At 36.3% G+C, this 24,890-nt stretch overlaps 2 protein-coding genes across 3 annotated transcripts in view; one reads left to right on the forward strand and one right to left on the reverse strand.

The window, feature by feature from the left end:
• Positions 1-10,870, reverse strand: part of SESN1 (sestrin 1) — an 89,535-nt gene extending 78,665 nt beyond the window's left edge. The window contains exon 1 of the mRNA XM_037520188.2: positions 10,114-10,870. Coding sequence (XP_037376085.1) covers positions 10,114-10,392 — 279 coding nt within the window. The 5' untranslated portion in view covers positions 10,393-10,870. The remainder of the gene's footprint in view (positions 1-10,113) is intronic.
• Positions 10,871-11,478: 608 nt separating this feature from the next.
• CEP57L1 (centrosomal protein 57 like 1) overlaps positions 11,479-24,890 on the forward strand; it is a 37,588-nt gene continuing 24,176 nt past the window's right edge. Inside the window, exon 1 of one of the 2 annotated variants that reach the window (XM_054699083.1) lies at positions 11,479-11,635. In XM_054699083.1, the coding sequence (XP_054555058.1) occupies positions 11,480-11,635 (156 nt within the window). In that variant the 5' untranslated portion in view covers position 11,479. The remainder of the gene's footprint in view (positions 11,636-24,890) is intronic. The other variant, XM_054699084.1, reaches the window with a different exon arrangement.

Genomic DNA, 24,890 nt, shown 5'->3' on the forward strand with positions numbered 1-24,890 from the left:
GCAGAGGATTCAGTTGCTTATTGACAACAATGGCATACAAGCCATCACTTGTTTTCCTATATGAGAGACAGAAGAGGACGTATTTGAAAGTCAAATGTTCACAAGAGGAATAATAGGCTAAACATGGTATGAGCAGCGGGAAGAATTCAGTTCCCAGAAAACTAAAACAATAAAATCCTTAAGGCCTCCCTGATGGCGCAGTGGTTGAGTGCTGGGTTGTGAAGCTGCCCGCAGCCTCTGCAGCACCGGTTTCGATCCCCAGCAACTGGGCGAGGGTCCCACATGGCGCGCAGACCTCTCCTGCCACCTGCTGCTCCCCTCAGCAGTGTACTTCGTCAGTCTGCATGTTCTGCTCTCCGGTGAATTCTCCACCCTCCCGCGCTTCCGACTGTATCCAGTGCTTGTATAAATATTATAAATAATCTTTAAAATAAAATAAAATCCTTAATTTGGTTCCAGGCAATCTGGAAAGTAGGCGAAAACTTCCCCAGTTGCCCAGAGACTTGGGGGACTCTACAGGGTATATGATGTCAGAAGGCCCAACTTCCCATCTCCTCTCCCTCATCTCTCTAGAGGGGCATGAAAGAATACTAATAGTTAATAGTCACTGAGTTAAATGGGTTCCATGAACACTGTACATATGGTACACCTCATTCTATCCTTACAACTTTGTTAGGAAACTGAGGCCAACGGAGGTTATGTAATGTGCCCATTGTTACAGGGTTTGGCAGAATAGAACTTAAACCCAGTCTAAGTATCCAAAGCCCATGATCTTGACCATTACTGTCAAGGCTGTCCCAGCACTGAAGCACAGGCCTTGGACATGGGCCATGTACACTTGACCACCCTAAAGACACATACAGTTGCCTGCCTGAATCCCTCCCTGGCGGTGAAATGCTGATATAAGAAAGGGTTGGACTCCAAGGAGGGCATGAATGTTACAGATCTGCTATCACCTTTTGGGGCAAAACTCTGGGCAAGCCCAACATTTACCAACAGAAGCTTGTTATAAACATTCTATGATATAGCTGAACATCCACATTAATAAGCAAACATATATAAAAAATTTAGTGTACAAAAGTCAATTAGTGGTGTTAATACATGTGGTTACAAAGTATGGTAAGTATGAAAGTCAACGACATGAAAAACAGAAAATGAAATATAAAATCCTAAAAGTAATGTGTATTTGAGTCTTGACTCATTATCTAAAAGACCTAGATCAAGAGGTTATTCTTCCTCTTTTACCTCTTCCCCCTTCTCTTTGTCCTCATCATTATCAATATTAAATGAACACTTACTTTGCACCAGGTCCACTTCTATATGTTTTACATGCTCACTTAATTCTCAAAACTCCCTTGTGAGACTGGCATTATTATTACACTTACTTTACAGACACATAAACAGAGGCTCAAAGAGTTTACTCATAATTAAATTTGCACAGTATACTGAAATATACAAAATGCTTTACCAATATCATCTCCTTTAATTTTTATAATCACATACAAGTTGTATTTAAAAAATTATGTCAACTCAGAGAAGAGGTAACAAACTATAGAAACTAATTTTTTCAAGAGCATAGGTCTCAAACAAAATCCAACAAGATCTTTAAACCATTCTGAACTAATATTTCTAGTCAATGTGAGAGTATTTAGAATAGATAACTAGAAAATAAAATCAAGAAAAAGAAAATATAAGCTTTCTTTTTGCTTTTTAAGTGGCATCATTAAAGTTAAATGAAACTTAAACTCTGACATGTCCAAAGATAGTTGAGCCCAGTGTGTGGCATATAGTATGTATACAACAAATACTTAATGAGTGAAATGAGAAGAATCTAATCACTAGGTTCAGTGGTAAAATCTATACTGTCTAAATAATTTTTCAGTGACTTATACTTCTGTAGAAGAACGTCTGTCATCAACAAAACTCAATTAAATGTTTTATTTCATAATTTAAATCTGCCAATGTATTATACATTATTTATTAGATGAAAAAGTAGATACATGGTATCAATATGGGGAGGTAGAAACATTTTTGAGAAATCTTATTTTGTGAGAAAACCTGTTTTCCTGTAATTTTAAATCTTTTTTTTTTTTTTTACTTTTGAAAAACTTCTCTTAAATATCTTTCAGTAGCACATATTACTCTACCAATATTTTGCAAGGCTTGGTCTTTATCACATGACGGGAAGAATTTCTTGCTGTGTTTAGGCTATGAATAGCATTTGAAAATTTACTCAGTTATAATTATAGACAGCTAACACCTGCCAACTTGCTAGCAAATGAAATCATGTAAAATTTAAAGATGACACGCAATACTTGTCAAAAACTGAGATATCAAAACAATAAATGCTCACTTTTAGGGGATAAACTAAATTCTAATTATACTTTACTGAACATTATACATAGAACTGACAAACTACCCCAGCACAATTTTTTATATTAGCTTGTCAATTCAAACAATTTTAAAGCTAAAACACCAAATAAATAATATTCATTTAATGAATACATATATTTATTATATATACATGAAAGTTGATTTGGGTAATATACCAAAAACCTCATTATTGTAGTTCCCTGAAATATAATTTAAAATTTTAGGAAGTAGCTTTAGGGTAATTTTATAATATGCTGTAATTCATAAATCTAAACAGATCTTTCCCTTGTTAAATTAAAAACAGTTTAAGAGTTAAAGAAAATATGAAACTGAAAGTATTTTATTTCTCTAAGATAATTTAATTTTCACTGCAATCTAATCAGATTTTTCTATAAGTAGTTATACAAGAGATTAGAACATAAGAGAGATAATTCTTGTGTTACCAAATTTAACATAATAAATTGAAATACAAACTGTGATAGTCTACTAGCCATACATAGACTTTTAACAATAAAAAAGCCACAACCACATTGGAAAATCCAGGAAATGGTCCTAATTTTTATCCTGCAAATACTTAAGTATTTCCAGTAAAAAAAAATATTTTCTAAATAAGCATCTTTTAAAATACTTTTTCCCCTATACTCAAACTTTAAGGGTAAATGCATCTTTGTGGACACTAGTTTTATTGGATGTTAACCAATGCAAGGGGGGGAAGCAAAGCATGAAATAATGTTCACATAGTGTGATGATCTTGCAGAGGTTTTCATACTTAAATGTCCAGTTTGCCAACAGCATCATCAAATATCTAAAGAATCCTCTCTGCCCGTGAATATACTACATCAGCATAATTAAATACTACGTAATTTCATCAAGGTCAATTAAGGTCATTTCACTTTATGTCATAAAAGTAATCTAGACAAGCTGGGTCAACGTAAATTCTATTTTCCATTGACTTTCCATTTTTAAAAGTTAGATATTTCACCATGGGATGAAAAAATAGACTAATTTGAGAAATTGTGACAAAAGAAGAGACTAAACCTGGTGGCAGGGCTTGCTCAGTGCTGATGTATTTCCAGCAGAATTTTCACTCTTCTATGCCTTTCAAGCACTGCCATCCTCCCCTAGCATTTCCCCTGTCCTCTACAAAATCTGAAAATTTACCAATGTCTACGATTCCTCCAATTCATGCTAAGGTACTACCACATAAACATTGTTTTTAAGTATGAAAAAAGTATAAGTATCCTTATACTTAGGGCATAACACCAAATAGTAAACTGTTGCATCAAAGATTTAAGTGATAAGTAGCTCTTTATCATACCCAAGATTGCATGGCTACTTTCTGTCAGGTTAAAGTTTCAACAAATCCTTAAGTTGGCTGTTTGAATTATGTTATTATGTAATGTGATATATACAATTTATTATCTATTCAAATGTTTATAAGATCTGTAAGTTTCTAGTGGCTAACCACAAGAATAAGAAATAACTCCTAAAACAAAGAAAACAGCATACCAATTTTCTAATTCTTTGAGCTTCATGAATAATCTCAATTACAGCACCTGAAGTGCACAAAATGTTGAAGAGGAAAAGATAATTCTAATTAAACTATTGTTTCTGAGAGCCTCCGTGATATCATGATGGACCTATGACTTTAAATTGAAATCAAGTAAATGTTTAATGTCCCATTTTTCCTACAAAACACTACCTCCCATTTGTAAACCAGCAATAGCTATGTTAGAAAAACATTTTCATGCTTGAAATCACTTGGGGCACTGTACCAAGAAGAAAATATTTGAAATACAAAGATTAAAAATAAAGAACATCCTTGTCAGTTTCAATTTTTCTGAAAATTTAGAACAAAGAGGACAGGATGTATTTACATATTATAAAGAGGACACTGAGGGGAGATAGTGCAGATATAATTCATCCTGTAAGTCAGGAGGTAGAAAAAAGATAAGGCTGTTTACTTTGTCTTCAAACCATTTAGAAAAAAAACAGTTAAAAGACTTGCATTCAATTTCTTCCCATTCTCTATCCAAAGAAGCCTCAACAATCTGAAAGTAAACAGTATCCTCCCCTGAGCTCAAAAACAAGGAAAACAGTGGAATGAATATAGGAATGAGAGGAAGCACTGAGTGGAGAAGTAAGCCAGGAGGCTTTCTGAGGAAAAGGAACTGAGTTCTCAATGTATCAATAAAATAAGAGAGGCCAGAAAATAGTGGATATAGAAGAGAGAGGAGTAACACAAATATCAAAAAAAAAAGACTCTCATATTTGCCATGATTTCTAACAGTCAGCAATAAATTTTTACATGAACTATCTTAAACTTTTGACTTTGACTAGATGTGGCAATAAAAATAAATCAAAACAAAGCAGCCATTTAGAATAGGGCCAAATCTGCTTCTTGAATATCCCTAATCTGTTATGCTACATTTTAAAGTATCATTACAAATTAACTGTGTCTCTAATCAAATAGAATCTAAATTATAACTAGATCACTGCAATTATAACTGCAATACATTATCTATTTAGATTATCAGAGCAGTTTTAATGGCAGTCTCAGACTAGAACTGTATGCCTTCCATCCCCCTTCTTGCTCATCAACAGAAATTCTGTATTCATGTGATAGGGACCTCCTGGCTCTTAGAGGCTAAGTGGCTATTAGTCCAAACCCAAAATAGAAATTCCCAATTTCCTTGCCAATGACTAGCTGAGGAAAAGACATGTGACCCCACCTGGTCAATAGAAACTAAGGCAGTTTGCTGGAGGGGTTCTGGGAAAAGCTCTTCTTTCCTGATGGACACATGGGAAGAAACTCTTCTAAGATGTCAGACAGTTATGACTGCACATGGTGCCTGGAACTGTAGCAACATTGCAGCCATGGGCGGAAACAGCACTTGTTAAGCCGAAAAAAAGACAAAAACATGGAAAGCAAAAAAGGTAACATAGTTCAGCTGATGAATGAACCAAGCTTCAAAACATCCAGCTTCCAGACTTATTATGCAAAATAATAAACCTCTTATTATTAAATCTGCAAATTTATATGTTATTCAATTAGATACCAACTGGATAATCCAACTGCAACTCTAACAGCTGTAAATGTGCCCCATTACCAACAGTTCAAGTTTCATTTCTCCCTGGGGGGTAACAATCACTAAATGAAAGCCTCATCAATTCTGTAACAGCAATACTTTTTTACTTAGTCTAAATTTTCTATTTTACGCCAAATTACTTTCAGACAATGTGCTGGCAAGCTTATAAAAATGTAAGTTTTCCCCTTTCACAGTACAGATGAAAATGATCAAATGACCATTCTTGGAAAAGTATTTGGCAATTCTGGATACTCATCATCTCGATATGTATACACACACAAAAATTAATTATATATATCATAAAGACTACAATTTACTTGAAGACTATTAATATATTGGTTGAGTGTTAATATTTCTGTTCCTTTGCTAAAGGGTGTCAAACATATATCCCCCCCCCCCCCAAAAAAAAGCTAGTCTAAATAAAGCCTCCTGTGAGAATAGAAGACATTCCTCAAAAGCAGGGAACCAATCTTACTGATCTTCCAGAGTACAGTGCCTGGCAAAGAATAGTTTTCAAATAATGTGTTAAACAGATTTAAGTATGTGGACCTGAAATCAATAAATCGAGAATAGGAATCCAGAAAATGTTTCCTAAAGTGCCATTTAGTCCCCACAGGTTTAGCCATTTTGAGTGGAATCCATTTTACCTCTGTCTCACTATCACTCCCTGACTAGAATCATCTGTGTTGACCTTTAGCAATTAAGGGCCTTCAGAAACAGCTGCAGGAATTGCAAATACAGCTTAGCTTTTGGGGCTTTACTAATGAATAACAGAAAACATTGTGGAGCACTACATTTCAATTATTTGATTTTCATGTAAGTCTGATGCTAGAATATGAGGAGTGAGGCAGGAGTGGTAAGTTGAAACCAGACCATGCTGGTCATTAAGTTACAGTCCTAAGAAGTTTAGATTCTACCAATTCTATTTTAGGAAAGAGAGTTAAATGTTCAGATATTTATTTTAGATAAATGGGTCTGCAATTATGTGAAGGATGGCTATAAAATGAAGAGGATGGTTATGTCTGGAGAAGTGAGAGGTAATGATGGCAGAACTACAACAGTGGTTGCAGAAGCAGAAATCCCTTTAGTAGTTATTTCTAATAAAATGTATACCAGGTGACTAATCTCAACTTGTCTAAAACAACACATTATTCTCCCTTAAATGACCCTCTGACACTCTTCTGTCTCAGGAAATGACTGAAATATTCACTAGGTAGTTCAAGCTAGAAAATCAGTCAGCCTTGATTTTGATACTTTCCTTATCTCCTAAATGCAAATCAAATACTATATCCTGTGCTTTCTAACTGCTAAATAGCTCCATAACCCATTCACTTTTTTTTTTTTCCTGCTTTTCCCATTATATCGTACCCCACCATTATTTTTGCTTTGGATCAGTGGAATGGCCTCCGAACTGATACTGCATATTTACTCTTCATGTCTTAAATTCATTCTCCACATTGATCCCAAAGTTTTCCCTCTCTTATACCATAGAACATTTCACCATCTTGCTTAAAACCCTTAGTGCTTTTCTTGTAGATGACACCCAAGAAGGAAGAAGGAAGCCCCTGCCCCTCCCAAAGCCAAAGAAGCAGCTTTGAAGGCCAAGAATGCAATACTGAAAGGCATCCACAGCCACAAGAAAAAGATCTGAACTTCACCCACCTTTCAGAGGCCCAAGACACCGTGACTCCAAAGGCAACCCAAATGTCCTCATAGGAGTGCTTCTGGTAGAAACAAGCTTGACCATTCTGCCATCTTTAAGTTTCCCCCTGACCATTGAGTCAGTCATGAAGAAAACAGAAGACAACAAAGCAATGTGCTCATTGTGGATGTCAAGACCAACAAGCACCAGACCAAATAGGCTGTGACATTGAGGTAACCAAGGTCAACGCCCTGATCAGATCTGATGGAGAGAAGGCATGTGTTCAACTGGCTGCTGAATGTGATGCTCTGGATGTTGCCAACAAAATTGAGATCATCTAAACTGAGTCTAACTGGCTAATTCTAAATATAATTTTTTTCACCATTAAAAAAAACAAATCCTTAGTAGCTCCCTATTGTTATTAGAACAAAGTCCAGAACTCTTGGCTTACAAGATTCTCTGGTATCTGACTCCTACCTAAAAACAGTAAAAACTCTTATGATTACAGAGCATTTATTATATGCTATGCTTTGCAAGCATTATTTTGTTTTATATTCTCTTAGGTAGGAACTATTAGTATCCTCCTCATTTTGCAGATTAGAAAACTAAATCAAAGGGACAATATGTAATTTATCTAAGCTAATATTGTAGTCAGACACAATACTTCAGAGAATGTGCTTTTAAGTTTTCATGTTCACCTAGACTGTACACTCCAGCTACACTGTTTAACCTTCAGTTCCTAGAATTTATCTATTCTCTCTTGCCATAAGGTCTTCAGCCATATAGTTACCAATGTTTGGAATATCTCCCTTCACAAATCTCATTTTGACTATTCATTTACCAAATCTCTCCTTAAATATCATCTTTTTCTGGGAAGCCTTCCTTAATATATAAATCCCATTATTTATTTGTTTATTTCTTAATGATCTATTTCCCTTCAGTAGTATCAGAACTTCTCAGTTCTTAGAATGTCTATCACCAGGTGCTCGATAAACATTTATTGAATGAAGGCATAAATGAATGTGAGTGTGGAAATTTCCTAATCTAGTAGCTTCATTTAATCAGGCTGATAAGGAACAAAAAGAAGTCACATATAAATTTGTTCATCCACCAGATATGTATTTAGTGGCTTCCATGTCCCAGCCAATACTCTTGAGAACGTATAGCCCTCCTGGGGTTGACAGACACATAAACATATGATTATAATAGCACTTTACGTAAAGCGGCAGGAATGGAGTACAATAGATGCAGAGATGAAAAAAAAGCATAAGCCTATGGGAAACCTTTATAGAAAAGAGGATGAATGAGTCTTGAAATATATATCACATAGTCCATGTATTTCACTTACGAAAGGGAGAAGAGTACCCACTACATACCAGAGTACTTTACATCTCATTTAATTCTCACAACAGCTCAGATGATATTCTTATTTTATGGATGTGAAAATCCAAGCTAAAAGAGGTCAAATAACTTGTCCAAAGTTAAGAAATACTTCAGTGAAAGAGTAGGATTTGAGGCCAGGCTTGTCTGACTTCAGGAGCCATTTACTTACCATTATATCAGTCTTGACCCTTTACTCCCCAGAGTCTAATTACTGCTGTTTCCAATATAACTCTTAATAAAATCAGTTATCTGGTTCCTATTTTAATATAAATAAGAAGCAAAATAATAGGTTCAGAAAAGAGAAAGTGGCGGCTACTGACAGCAAAGGAAGGAACAAAAAACTATAAAAACAGAAGACAAAATAAAAAGGCATGCATGGGTCACTCATATATATGCCACCCACTACTTTACAACAGTACTTGAGGTGCATAATGATGACCCCATTGTGGGAGGGAAAAAGTTATTATAGTCACTACAGTCTAAATGATAGAAAAATAACTTTTGATATTTAAAAGGGTAAACTTAAGGTATCTAGAATATTAATTCCTCTCTGGTAACTCTGAATAAAGGAAGTATAATAATTGTTTCCAAAATGTTTCTTTGAGAAATATCCTAAGAGCGTAAGTAGCCTTTACTTTATGGACAAGATTATTGCTTTATATTAAATTCAAACCAGAATAGAAAAACAATCCATCATAGCTCACATGTATATCCCAGTACGATAAACTATAAAAACTTCTCACAATATGGTCTTGAACAACACATGTGGAGTAATTTTTAAAAATGTGAAGAGCAGTATTGACTGTTCTTAATATCCAAACACTACCTTTCCAAAAAAAAAAAAAAAAAAATTCTAATAAGTCTTCTAACAAAATAGGATAAGCTGATTATGTACAAAACAGGTGAAAAACTGTATTTTTTATCTATTGTACTCACAACTTAAATAGGTACATATGTGAAAAAGAAAAGAAACAACTTAGGCAAACACAGAGAAAGCTGATTGAGCAATTTACCATCAGAGTCTTTCTACCATATATACTCCACCTGGATCCAACTTTTGAATTTGACGATGTCAGTTCCTTTTTAACACAGGCTTTCATTATTCTATGTAATTATTTTTGAAGAAAGGTTGCATTTTAAAGAACACACCCTGGCTTTTTGTTTTAAGAACAAGAGAAAACTGACGAATTATTTTGAACAAGCTGAGTAGGAAACATTTAATATCCTTTATCATTTTAGAGGCTTTGAAATTTGAAACTTTCCACACAGAACGCTGTTTGTAACAATGTAAAAAGCATACTGGCTACCCTTCCCAACATGTAAAAATGAATGTAAGGAAAAGCAAGTGTTTACTTGCAATTATCTCTAACTTGCACGTTTTCCCAAAAGGAATGCAGTTTCTGCCTAAAACACCCTAGAAAGAAAGACTTGTTTACTTATGTTTGCAAATTGCTTTTACTTTAGTTTATCTTGTCAGTTTAGGCCCTAATTTTAATATTTTACAGAACACTTTAAGTTTAGGATGTAAATTCATAATAAGAGTTCATATCATAACGCAAACACAAAGTAAACATTTTGAGTAAAATTTCACTGTAATAGAGTTGTACTTATAATACTCTTCCTTACCTGGACGCTCTTCAGAATAAACTCACTTTTCTCTCTTACATCTTTAAAGGGACACCTCTTAGAAAGCATAAGCAGATGAGCAAGAAGCTTATTCAACCCATCCAAAGAAACAGCATTTGAAAGCCCGTCTGATGGAGGACAAGGTGTCTCTTTCAACGAACGAAGGTACTCAGTTTTTCTCAAAACGATTTGCCTAATGTTTTCCATTGCTGTCTCTCTAGTAGTTGAATCTCTACTGCACAGTCCATCCCATCTCACTTCATTCTCTCCTTCAGCCATCACAACTGGAGCTTTTCCTCGCGGTCTTCAGTTACCTTTCAGCATGTCACCGAAAGCACTTTGTGTTTTTTAAAACGACAAATGCAAAAATCAAAAACAGTCATGAAAACACACGTCTGCGCGACATGTGGAACCAGAAATGTCTTTTCTACTGATGGCTTTCAACCAGTCTACAAGCTAGAAAAGATACGAAGGGACACAGTCTTCTGGTCAGAGACTGGCAAAAAAAAAAAAAAAAAAAAAAAAAAGTTGGAAAGTTGAAACCTTACAGCGCTGGCTGTGCTTGACAGGCGATCTCCGAGCAGCGGTCTCCTGCGTCTCTCGGGGTCAGCGGATGTCCTCGCGTCGTGGAGCTGTCAAATCCGTGCTCGGCCCCCAAAGGCTGCTAACCGTGGAACGCTCTCCAGTCATTCGGGGGTTTTTTGTCTGTGCAGCCACCGTGTTCTCGGGAGCATTCCCACCCCGCCCCTCCTCCGGCACCAGTCCCCGCCCTCCGCAGCTCCTCCCCGCGTCTCCGCAGCCGGCCGGACGCTGGCCGCACGGGCGCGCAGGATCCCGGCTCGCTGGCCGCGGCTGCTGCGGACTCAGCCGCCCTGGGGCGTTTTCTGTTTTCCTCGGCGGTCGCGTAGAAGGGAAGCGGCTCCCGCCCCGCTGACTGAAGACCCCCGGGCAACGGGATTTCTCCCCCGGTCTCCGCGACCCAGCCCACCGCCGGCCACGCCAGGGGAGGACAGGGCGTCCCCGCAGTCCCCGGGTTCAGGGCTGGGCCGCGGCGCTGGAGGAGCGGCAGGGCCCCAGGCGCACAGTCCGCCCCTTCGCCCAGCCCCATCGGTGGGGCTCGGCCCAGAGGGCGGGAGCAGGAAGGAGAGATGGGGTCCTCACCCCAGCCCCTCCCCTTTCTCCGCCCGGCACAAGCCAGGAGCCGCCCCTGCCCCAGCGCCCTCTTCCCCGCCCCGGCAGACGCGACCCACGGAGGCAAAGCCATTGGAAAAAGCCCCGCCCTCCGCAGGCTACCTCCAGACCCCAAGTCCGCGCACGGCCGCCAACCGCTGCCGGTTGCTACGCATGCGTGACGCAAGCAGGGCGCATGCGCCTTAGAAGACGCAAAGTACGCCTTGGCGGTGTTTTCCGTGCGTCGAATTTCGGCGTCTCGGCGCTGGAGAAAGGGAAAGAAAAGGACGAGAAGGTGAAATACACTGAAACTATCACAGTCAAGAAAATCACAAGGAAAGGGGGCCCGAAGGCACGTCTATAGAGATTGAATCTAAATTTTAAGATTAGTCTTAAAATAGCGGCGGTCTCTTATTACGCCACACCCCAGATTTAAGGAGGCAGGGCTTCCGCGCAAGGGCTTATAGGAGATGTAGTTTTGACACGACCGACGCGTTTCTGCTTGCGACAAGAAACTACAGCCCCCAGGAGCCACTGCGACGTTGCCAGGGCCGGCCCGGGAGCCGACGGTTAAAGGAGAAGGAGGTTGAGAGCGTGGAGTTGGTGAGCGCTGTGGGCTTGGCGGGCACTTTTCCTTTTACAGGGTTTTCCCTTCCTCCATTTCCTCTGGGATTTTGGAGACGAAGCCATCCAGGGACGCCCTCTCAAGGGCTTTTTCTCCCCAGCAGTTTGCGTGGGAAGGACTAGCCCGGGTACCCAAGCCTGAGGACACTCCTGAGGATTTGGGAATGGTCGCGATTTCAAGGTCACAGGGAGCAGATTAAGGCCAGGTGAAAGGAATGATGTGAAAGTGGGTGCTCCTAGCTTCTGTCTCTGCTCTGCCCTTTTTAGTGGACTCGCGCTGGATCCAGTAGGGATGCCTGTGCGGTTGCACCTTTGCTTGTCCTTGCATTAGGATGTTCATTTGCTCTGTCAAATCCCAAACAGGGCTTTGAAAGCCAGCTGTCAGATTGATGTTGTATGAGACAGAGTGGAAAAGAATCCCCAGTATTCCTGGACGTGACTTTTTGCGAGGCTTACGGGCACTATATGAAATAGACAAACACAAAACTCCAGAATTCAATATATTTAAAAGATTCAAGCATTTGTTTATAAAGTGCTTTTTTTTTTTTAAGTCGAGGTGAAAAATTAAGACTTGAAAGGCAGTCAGTGGAATGATACTCAAATTAGATTTAATTCTTCACATTGCAGAAAAGATGTGTTTCTATCTAGCCTTGTAGGTCCTGAGTATTTTTTTTTTTAAATCTGCTTAGAGAAACCAACAGTTATGCATACTGTTGAACTACAATATATCATTGGGATGGCTAGAAAAATCACTTAGCCCTGTCTGGGAAAATCAGGGAAACCTACATCAGGGGGAAGTGGAGAACAAACGAACAGCATGTGATGAGGCCTAGAGGGGAGACAAGTTTGGTACTTTCAGGAAACTGCAATAAGTCAAATCATATATTTAAGAAGGGGTGATTGATTGCTTACCGATGTACTTTGAAGTTCTGCAGAGACAGTTTCTAAAACAGATTTATAGTTTCAATGAATCTGACTAATGTGGCAAGCTTTGCTACATTCTAATTCTGTTTGTTTAAATCAGAATTTTAAAAATGAAAGTAATTTCTGAGTGTGATTTTAAAACACAAATGAAAAAGCCATTCCTTTTTTTGGTTCCTGTTTGTGCTCATCTTCCTATGTTCAACCCACAAAGATCAGGGTAATTTCTTAAACCTAGCTTCCCTTTCTAATTTCATGGTTGATGTGACCTCATCCATGCCTGTGGTTTCACCATCACCTGGAGCTCTCAAATGTATAGCTTCATCAGCTTCACTTTTCAGCTTTCATAAACCCATCTCTTTGATATTTATTCTTGGATATCTTAAATGCATCTCAAACTCAACATGCCTAAAACCAAATACATGGTTAGTGCCTAAAATCTGATTCTTTTCCAGTATTCCCTATTTCAGTTAAGGCTACCACTGTACTTTAATTTGTGAAAATCTGAAAGGTAAACATTCTTGATTTCTTCATCTTTCATAACTCTATAGCCAAATTATTACTAAGTATTGCAAGTCTTATCTCCCAAACAATCCATCCTTTTCCCTTCCTTTACAGAAGCACAGCCTCATTCTAAACTGTCATATTCTCTTGTCAGGGATGTTGTAATATTGGTTATTCACTCTGGTCCTTCTCTTTCAATTCTCCATACAGCTGCCAGAATGGTCCCTTCAAAGTGCAAATTCAGTCAGCTTTTCTCTTAACACTATTCAGTGATGTCCCACTGCTCTTAAAGGCAAAACTTTTTTATAAAAACCTAACGTCATCTGATCCCTTTCCACTATCCAGCTGTACTTAGACTATCACTCTTTGCCTATCTGTTTCAATCATACAGTGTTTTCTGTAGTCTCATTCTCTTTCATTCATTCATTCAGTAAGTATCTGTTGAGTGCCTACTATTTAATGGGACATTGAAAATGTACCAGTGAGCACAATGTATAAAAGTCCCTATTCATAGAGCTTATATTTTACCAAGGAGAGGTAGACAACAAATGTGTATGTTATAATAAAGAAATGCAGTGGGAAAAAGTATGAACCAACTGGGAAAAGGAATAAGGAAGTGCCAGGTGGTGGGGAGAAAGATTGATTTTTAAGTGATCAGAGAAGACCTAATGAAGGGGAAATTTGAGGAGACCTGGGTGGGAGAATGAGTAAGTCTTGCAGACTCCTTGAGGAAGAACATTTATGTGAAGAGAACAGCCAATGCAAAGCTGCTGACAGCAGCAAAGTCCTCTACCCTCTCATAGTGAGAAAGAGCATTGTGCCTGGGTGCAGGAGAATAACATGAGGTGATAGAAGAAATAAGTCATGTAGGTGATGGAAAGAACTTTTTTGATTGAGATAGGAAAGGAAGTCATTGAAGGGTTTTGAGTATATGAGTGCATGATCTGACTTTTAAAAAATATTGTCTTTTAAAAAAATTGCATTGAGCGTAGACAATAGAGAAACAAGCATAGAAGCTGAGACACTAGTTAGGAAGCTAAAGTAATCCAGATGTATTGATAGTGGTGTCTTGGTCCAGGGTGATAAAAATGGAGGCAATAGGAAGAGGCCAGAGTCTGGAAATATATTATAACCAACAGATATTGCTGACAGATTGAAAATGTGAAAGAAAAAGAATCAAAAATAACTCAAGAGCAACTGAAGGAAATAATTGTCATTAATTGTTTTGGGAACATTTCCAAAAGTGTACACAGGTGGGGGGGAGATCAGGTGTTTAGTTTGACCACGTTACGTTTGAACTGCTTCTAAAGACACTGAAGTAGAGGTGAGGTTTAGGCCGTTAGATAAATGAGTCTGGAGATGAAGGGAGAGATCTGGCTAGTGGGTATAATTGTAGGTTTCATAGCAGTGTTTTGATAGCAGTTAAAGCCTGAGAATAGTTGGTATTATACAAAGAAGTATTCCATGGAGTTTTGGTTGATTTGGAGTTATCCTCACAGGTTACTATGCAGAGTGGCCAGTGAACTGAGAGGAAAATCCACAATGAGAAATCTTAGAAGCTGAGTGAAGAAAATGGTTAAAGAGGAAGGAGTATTAAGTTACGTTAAATGCTGCTTTAGGTTGGTTGAGACACTGTGGAGGGTAGGTCACTGAGAATCTTGAAAGCAGTTTTGGTGGAAGAAAGAGTAGTAGATATCAAATGGGCATTTTACTTAAGAGAGAGCGGGAGAAAAACTGGAGAATGAGTGTAGATGTAGGCACCTCTGGTTTACAAGCACCAGATTGTTAAAATCTCAGTCTTTGACTCCTTGTCCTGTAGATCTTAGCTTAAATATCACTTTCTCAGAGAAGTTTCCTTGACCTGATTAAATGTCCTTATTAAAAATAAACTTTTATTGTACCATATACCTTTACTTGCTAATAAGTTACAGATGTAGTTTTACAACTTTCTGTGTGATAATTTAGTTAGTGTTTGCTCTTAATTCTTAAGCACACAAGAGCAGTGACTGCCAGTTTTTATTCAACAGGGTATCTCCAGCCCTGAGTGCAGTGCCTAGCATCTGGTATGAATTCAATAGATATTTGTTGAATGAATAAAGGAGTGAATGAATAAATGAATGGAAGAAAAATGTAATATCACAGAATTTTCAAAGGTCTTGCTTATTTACCTGTTTACAAAATCACAAGATAATAAATGAGATTTTTTTTTATGAAAGCATTTTAGAAAATTAGTTTTAAAAGAAAGCAAAACTTTTTTTTAAAGATTTATTTATTTATGTATACAGGAACTGGGGTACAGGCCAGAGGTACAGGTGGGTGAGAGGATTCACCAGAGACAGAGTGGGGAACAGAACGGGCAGACTGACTGAAATACACTGGTATATTTCAGCGGGCAGGACAAGAGGGGTCTGCTGTACCATATGGGTAGCTCCCTGGTCGGCCAGGATGGAACTCCTGCTGCAGAGGCTACAGTTAGCTTCACATTGCTGTACTTAACCCATGCCCCACCAGGAAGGCCCAAAGCAAAACTTTTATTGCTAGTGAACTGTAGTGCTCACACTCATGAAATAGAATTTGCTGATATTTTTACCATGTTCCTGCATACTTCATCCTGTTACAAGATAGTTGACTATGTATAGAGGAGTAAAAATGTGCATAGAGGAGTTGGTGCTTTAAATGACTAATGCTCTAGTGAAAGAAAAAGCTGCTGGCCTCCAATAGACCTTCATTATTAAATTCATTGATGAATTTACTGTAAAAACAAACAAGCAAACAAACAAAAACCAAAGCTCCTAACTCTTGTGGCTTGGAAACACAACCTCGCTCGTGCAATAGTGATTGTGAAACTTGGAGAGATATATGTATATGTATCTGTGTATATATGTGTGTGATAGTCACAGGTGATGAATTTACCAGGATACTAATTTATCAGTATACTTGGGATATTTGCCAAGTAGTAAGTCTGATTTTCTGACCAAGGACTTTCCTCTGTAGGAAAATTACATGAGAACTTAGCAGCTAGCTTAGGAGCTTGGAGTAAGAACAAAAGAAATTAATATAGGATGTGGTAATTTAATGGCATTAAGCTGTGAGAACTACCATAGTAGAATTTTAATTGCTTTCAATTTTTGCCTCTCAGGGTTGTCTTTTTTCCATTTCTGACCAACTCTTCTTTTGATGAAAACATTGTTTCTTTAATATGTTTTAAAAATTCTATTGTCGCTTAGTAGCTGGTCTTGGAGCCATTCTGTCTGAATAAGCTAACTTTGCATACATCCACTCTGGTCCATTATTTACTGATTTATAGTTCAACTCTCAGAGGGTAAGCTTATTTACAAGTTTTCCAAGGTCCACATAAAATAGGGGGTATATTGACTTGAGCTCAGCAATGAGGTCTGAGCATACCGTAATATTTTCTTTTACCTTGCTTTTTACTACCATGTCTTAAATGCTTACTATGTTCCTGGCATTCTGTTAAATACCTTGTATATATTATTTTATCCCTACATAGCTAAAAAATTATATAATTAATCCAAAGTTTACTCTTAATCATCATGTTAGCATTAGACCATGTAGAGAATGTGGGATTAGAAGGAGACATGGTAGTCTCAAAGAAGGAATAAAAAAACAAGGACATGAGCATTCAAGGATTCAAAATTTTCAGGTAGGACTATGATGGAGGAATAGGGGTACCTTGGTGTTGGATGAGTATGATAACATACATCTGATGAGGTGTGAATCCATACAGTGTTGTAAAGCAGTTTTACCACAATTTAAAAAATATAAAAATTATATCTGTCAAAATAAAATAAAAATATCAAGTAAGAATGACTAAACTGCAGTGCAAAATGCTATCAACATGTTTAGAAAGCCAAAATTTCTATATGGTTTGACATTTAATAGTCCCTGTTACAGTAATATATATGTGTGTGTGTGTATGTGTGTGTGTATACACATATATGGCATATATTGGATTACTGTGCCATATTGAAATAAAAATTGATTGGCGTAGAAGACCTATAGGGTAAAACCAATTTCTTCTCATAGGATGATTTCATCTCAAAGATTGGCATTTCCCTATTTAAACTATACCAAAAAAGTATATTCCGGATCAGGAAACTACAACTTAGATAAGAATATTTAAGTAAGTGGGAATGGATAATTCTGGATTTTTCTGGGCTTCTCTTCCTACCTAGGTTGATTTTTATAAAGAGGGGATATGGCAGCTTGGCTTCTTTGGTGGTGAGTGTTAAAGTAATGCTCACCATTTGAAAGTCGATCAGGGAGCTAGGCTAGACTGGGGCCAAAAAAATCAGAGAGAAAATCCAAATTTTAAAGACATGCTACCCACTTTCCTTTTGGCCTCTATGCTTTCTTCTCTTTCATTATCATTGAACCTTGGTAAAAGCTTATTTAGATATTATAGGTTTAATCTTTGCAATATCAAGGTATATAAGAGCCATATAATCTTGGATTAGCATCTTCCAATGATGTCAGTGAGGAGGGGCAACCTTAATAAGATCTCCAAAGGGAGAGTGAATATTGAGGACAAGAATTGGAACTCTGGTACCTGCTGCCTTTATTATCATGTGGACATTCTTCTTCTGTAGTCAACCTAGTAAGATGTGGGTTTTATTTATTAAAGAAGGCAGTGCTGTTTTCTTGTCACAAGTTCATCAGTGTTATTTTTCATTGCCTTTGTAGGGGAATGGAGGGTGGCAGCCAGGTATTTACATTCATTTGTTCAGTTTTTACTGAAAACCTACTATGGACAAGCCTTACGATGGATGCTGAGTGTACACCAGTGTACTTAAGATGCTGCCCTTAAGAACTGCCCTTCAGAAAGCATAGAATAGAGATCATTTCTTGCAAAAACTTAGCTAAACAATGAGGGATAGTGATAGGGGAGTAGCTGAAGGTCTAGCTAAGAGATAATGAGGGAGTAGTGATGTTTAATAGGTAAAAACAACAGGATTTAGTGTCTGCTTATAGGCGATAAAAAAGGAAAATGGTGAAGGGTAACTCCCTCCATTAATCAGAGTTGGGAATATGTGAGGAAGACTTGTCTTGGGTTGGAAAAATACTGAGTCCTGATTTGTAAATGTTATTCATCTTGTTTGAGTGACTTATGAGTCATTTAGGTGAACAATACCCAGTACTACTGAACAGCTTCAGTAAACTATATCTATAGATCCAAATAGTACCATGACCATGAACTTCAGAGTTAAGTAATCTTGGGTTTGAATCCCAACCCTTCTTACTAGCTATGTGAATTTGGCCAGTTGTTTAACCTCACTCACTTTGGGTTTGGGAGATGAGATAGCATTGGTTCTCTTATCTAAAAAAGAGGGTAATAACTACCTCCCAGGACTGTTGTAACATTTAATAAGAGAATGTATATAAAGCTTTTAGATTAGCATCTGGTATCTATAAGGCATCCCAAAATCAATCTCTTTTAAAATTGTCTCTCTATATAAAATTATTTGTTCTTCAGTTTAATTAAGATCAATGAAATATTTCTGAAGTGCTTTATAGTTTAACTGAAAAAATACCATCTTGTTTATTATCCTGATGTTGGCATTCTTAAGACTTCATAATGAAATCTTAAGTTCTATTTCATTTTCCCTAAATTTGCAACTTAGCTTTAAGAATATTAAAAAAAAAAAAAGACAAAACTAGCAGGCAACTATACAGAGACACTGGTGCAGGGAGGGAGAGGGATTGAAACGGGTGGGAAGAGCACAAGAGACTGTGGGTTCATGGATGACTTGGTGGTGGGAATTTTACAGGGACTACACCAGAGAGGAGAAATCAAACACTGTACAAAAATGAATAATGATGTAAAATATGTGTATAAATAAATATTACAAACAAAATAAATATTTTCGTATTTTTAACTTAATTGGGGTATATTACCATAAGTAAAACCATAGTGTTTCTCATAAAACAGCAATAAGAGACTATATTCCTGACAAAGACTCATGCCAAGCTTTGTTTTGGAAATTATTAAAATCACCATATCTAGTTGGTAACATATGTATGATATAAAAAAATTAATTACTAATCACATAACATTTTATTTAATGTTACACAGTTTTACATAGTTTAATGCAGAGTTCTTGTAATTCTGCCTTATTTTTGCTGTAATGAAGTGATGTTACAGAATTTAAAATAACTTCTTTGGGTCAATAAATTTTCATAAGGAAATTGTAGGAGCGTACTTGTGAAATAGGATTATTTGATGGCTGAGAACAGATTGAGATGTTTTGCTGACTTTGGGGAGAGCAGCATAGTATTTCTATGAGACCTTGAATTTTGATTTTAGACCTCCAGATCTGTCCCTCTGTCATTATACACGTTGCTAACCTTGCTCATTTTTTCATTTATAAACTACAATACTTACTGTTATATTTCTGTTCTTTTAATATACCAAATATAGAACCTTTGCTTATGCTGTTTTTTCTTTTTTTTTTTTTTTTTTTTTAATTTTTTTTTTTTTTTTTAACCAAATACTTATTTATGGTCTCCATCTGTACCAAAGTCAATATGGACAATAGGCAGAACACAAAAGTAAAAAACTCAACTGTGAAAACCAGTACAAAGTTCTGTACAAATACTGAAAAGCAAAAACAACAGTCCAATTTTTTTTTTTTTTTGAGGATCTCAATATTTAATCAGGTCTTCAAAGAACTTTTTTTTTTTTTGTTCTTGTCTTTTTTTTTTTTTTTTTAATAAATTTTATTGTTATATTCCCCATACAATTGCAGCCCCCCATTCTGACCCCAATCCCTCCCCTCCACCCCCGCCCCCTAAAAGTGTCTCTGGTTCATAGTTTTTTGTTGATTTTGATTTTCACTTTCTTATAGTTATTCATTTTCCTGGTCCCTTCTTTAAGTTTTCTAGATTCCTGCTATGAGTGAGACCGCTTATGCTGTTTTTTCTATTCCCAGTGCTCTATCCTAAGATTTTCATACACTGTCCGCACTGTCTTGGTCTCATTCAAAATTCCTGTCCTCAAAAAGTCTTACCTAATTATTCTAACCAAAGCAGACCACCTATTACCTTTTTAATCTGACCAGCAATTTAGTTATTCACTTGAATGTATTTGTCTGTTTCATGGCTATTGTGTGTTCTTCCCCTTGAGAATATGAGCTCCTTGAGAGCAAGTACTCTCTCTTGTTTACCGTTATATTCCCAGTGCCTCAAGCAGTGATTCACAGTGGTAGATGCTCCCAAAATACATGACCCAGTGGCTCACTACACCCCCTCATAGTTTAAGGAAGACTGCATAAAATAATGTATGTAATGCACTTCTAAGTGCTTGACACCATTTCCTCTGTGTGTTTCCTCTATGTTCTATTTCTAAAAAGTTTCACGATACCCCTAACACATACCCAAAATCTCATAGTTATTATTAATAGCTAATTTTACAGTATGTTTAATCTGTGCCTGTATTTTGCCAGGTGATTTATCTTGATTTTTTTTTTTTTTAAGCCTCACAATAACACTGTGAAGTAGATACTTTCTTTTTTTTTTTTTTTACAGGTAAGGAAGCTGAGGCCCAGATAGTTTAAATAGCCCAAAACATATAACTAATATCTGGCCAACTCAGAACTGGAAAACATGGTATCTGCTTCCTGACAAAGCTTCTGTTCTCATTTCCCTCAGAAAGGGAGGGTACACCATAAATTGGAGCTGTTAGTATAGTAACATTTTTTTCTCATAACAGATGCCTTTTTCTTTTCTTTTTGGTACCAAATATAGAGGTCAGATACCAAGTTAGAGATCAAATGTTCATTCTACTTTTCCAAAAAAAGATTTTCTGCTTTCTTAAGGTGCCCTGTCATCAGCTTTATCCATAACAGATAGCAGCTGTGAACTGTACACTTTTTATTTTTCTGTGTAACTTTTATCAAGTCTCTTGATCTTTCTGGGCGCCAGAGTCTTCACCTGTAAATGGAGTGGGACTGATTTTTCTCTTTTTCTTAACTAAAGGCTGTAATTTGTGCTAGTGTTCACACTTGTGTTATACTGTTCTCTGGGTTTTGACAAATGTGTAAGTGCTATGTATCCACCATAGCATATCATACAAAATTATTTCAACCTAAAACCCCGAGTTCCAACTATTCATGGTCCTTCCTTCTCCCTGAACCTCTGGCAACCACTATCTTTCTACTATGGTTCTGCCTTTTCCAGAATACCATATGGTTGGACTCATGCAGAATGTACGTTTTTCAGATTGGCTTCTCTCACATAGCTATATGCATTTAAATTTCCTCCATGCCTTTTGCAGGATTTGATAGCTCATTTCTTTTTATGGTTGAATAATGTTCACTTAATGGAATTACCACAGTTTGTTTCTCCAATCTTTTGAAGGCCATTTTGGTTGCAAAAGGCCAGTTTGAGTGCAATTATAAATAAAGCTCTTGTAAACATTTGTGTGCAGGTTTTTGTGGATGTAAGTTCTTCTTTTCACTTGGATCAGTAGCAAGGAACATAATAGCTAGAGTATATGGTAATCTTGTGATTAGCTTTGTATTAAATTGCCACCTGTCTTCAGAAGTGGTTGCACCATGTTGCATTCCCACCAGCAGTGAATGAGAATTCCTGTTGCACCACGTCCTCACCAGCAGTTGCTGTTAGTGTTTTGGATTTTTTTTTTTAGCCATTCTTGTAGCTAAATGGTGGTATCTCATTTTATTTCTCAATTCCCTTATGATATATGATCTTGAGCATCTTTTCATATATCTATTTGCCACATGTACATCTTCTTTGGTGAGGTGTCTATTCAGATCTTTTACCCATTTTAAAAATTAAGTGGTTCCTTTTCTTATTGTTGACTTTTAAGAGTTCTTTTGAATATTTTGGACACAAGTTCCTTATCAGATAAGTGTTTTGCAAATATTTTCTCCTCCTTTGTGGCTTGATTTTACATTCTCTTGACAGTGTTTTTTGCAAAGAAGAATTTTTAACTTTAATGAAGTCCAGCTTAAGAATTTTTTCTTTTATGGACTGTGTTTTGGTGTTGTATCAAAAAATTGTCAAACCCAGGTCACCCAGATTTTTCCCTGTTGTCTTTCAGAAGTTTTATAATTTTGTGTTTTACATATAGGCTTATGGTCCATTTTGAGTTAGCTTTTTGTGAAAAGGAGAAGATATATGTCTGAATTCATTAATATATTTATTAATAAAATTTCTGCTGGATCTGAAATTATTTAGATCAATAGTGTTAAAAGATGAAAAAAAAAACTTTAAAAATGTATACTGAGTCTGTACAACTATGTTTAGTGTTACTGTTCAAAACATCCTAGGGAGAGGCTAGAAGTCAGCCCAAGGGAGAGCTTTATCTGGAATGCATCAGGAGACTGGACTGACAGTTCCATTTCACTACTGCTTTACTGTTATCTGTTGTTAACATGTGCAGTTTACCGAGTGCTATAGGTGCAAATTGTTAGTCAGGGAGACTTCCTACATGCAGCAATATTTTTCTTCAGTTGAAATATCCTGTTACTTCTTTCTATTTTTCTGCCTAAATCATAATGGTTTGCAAAAATCCTCCTGTGGATTTTCTCCAATAGTTTCACCTTTTTATACTGTGAAGCATTAAAGTCATCTGAACTTTATATGATGACTGACTTCAATTTAAATTTTAAAAGAAGTTATCCTAATTAGCTACCATTTAGTGACATAAGCAGACTTACATATCCAATAAAGCTGGTTTTAAGATCACTTTATACCCTTTTTTAAAAAATCCGATTCCAGTTCACCACTATGACTTGAGTGTTCTCTTTGGTTTTGGCATCTAGACATTATTTTTTTTTAATTTGGGCTTGGTTATGTATTTTTAAATGTTATATATTATCCAGTATTTTGGTAGAGGGGAGCTTTTCTATTTCATATTCAACATTTTTTAATCAGAACTTTTCAAATTTTGTTTTGCCTTTTTTTATATGATTTTATAAGTCACTTAAAAGTCTTTCTTAAACATCTTAAAAGTATTTCTAGAACATGGGTATTGTAAATAAATATCTGTCCAGCTAATTTAAAATATGTATTCTTTACATTTAAGTGTTCACTTAATGATTGTCTAGGTGAGATCATCACAGTATACATAAGGGTATACACTGTAAGACAGAACTTCAATTGTTACCCAAGGTTTAGAACTCAAGAATTATGGCAAAACTTAAGTTCAACAGGTTTGTAAGTTTACCTTTCTTTTAGTAGAATTTTAGAAATGGAGAAAAGCTTCAAGATTATATAAGTCAAATGTTATATTTTATATAGAGAGAAAGTTTTCAAGAGGTTAAACTTTAATTAGAGTAGGGTCCTACAACTAGTTAAAATTCAGTATTACCACCACACAAGTGAATCCAAATATAATGCCCAACCAATTAAGTAGAAGTGTTTGGAAGGAGTTTCCGACACCTGCCTTATAAAGACTATATTATCTAATTCTCTTCACTTTTCTCATTTTGTTAGAATCTATTTACATTACCTCATACTCCTCTGTTTAGAAAGGTACAGGTGTTGCCTGTGAGACCTTCTGTTGTGATATGTTCTTTTCTTTGCCTTTATTCATTTAGAATACATAAGAGACAAATTTGATTTCTTGCCCCAAAATAATTTTATGTCAATTGTTTGAATTCTGTTGATTACTTTTACTTTCTCTTCTGTGAACTCTTCTTATTTAATGAGTTGTGTTAATGAGAAAATGTTACATAGTATCACCCAAGTGATTAGGCTATATCATGATTCTGACATGTACCTTTGAAAGAACATTACAAAATTTTTTATAATATTGAAGCAGAAATTCCAGAGTGATATCTTACTAAATCAAGTAAGCTTGAGTACATGAACAGATAGTTTTTCATGAACTATAATTTTTCACCCTTTTTTATAGGACCGTCTTTTTCTCTTCTTTTCCTCTTCTACACAAGAAGTTGAATATATAGTTTTAATTATTTCAACAAATATTTATAACACCCTTTTCTAGAAACACTTAAAACTTTCAAGAAAGACATTTAACTTATAAAATTATGTACAATAAAAGAAGGTAAAATCTGAAAAATTCTGATTCAAGTATTTTTTAAATTTGCTTTTTTTTCTGTTATTACTTATTGTTTCATCTTCATCAATTATGTATCTTATAATATTTTGATAATTATCTCCCATGTAGAACTACTTTGAAAATTCTGTATATACATTTACCTGAGGTCTATTCAGTAGAATGCTAATCTCTCAAGAGGATCCCCCAAAAAGGTTGTAGTTAAGTTTGGGAAATTATTACTCTTTCCCTGTTTTGAAAATTCACGATAGTAGACTATTAAATGTACTGATAAGACTTGCAGGTGAAGAAGTTGGTTAATTTTATTTTACCCACTTCTTCAATTTTAATGACTTGTAAATTATTTAAGGAATAATCCTAATTAATAACCTATGAAGTGAGGACTCCTTAGGATACATTTTGTTAAATACTATTCAAGAGTATGAATCTTTAATGAGTTTTAGATCTATAATCTTTAAATAATAGAAAAAGTATATTCCTTATCCACTCATTC

Source organism: Talpa occidentalis, unplaced genomic scaffold (assembly GCF_014898055.3).
Source record: "Talpa occidentalis isolate TD23 unplaced genomic scaffold, MPIMG_talOcc4v2.1 talOcc4.2, whole genome shotgun sequence".
Taxonomy (NCBI): domain Eukaryota; kingdom Metazoa; phylum Chordata; class Mammalia; order Eulipotyphla; family Talpidae; genus Talpa; species Talpa occidentalis.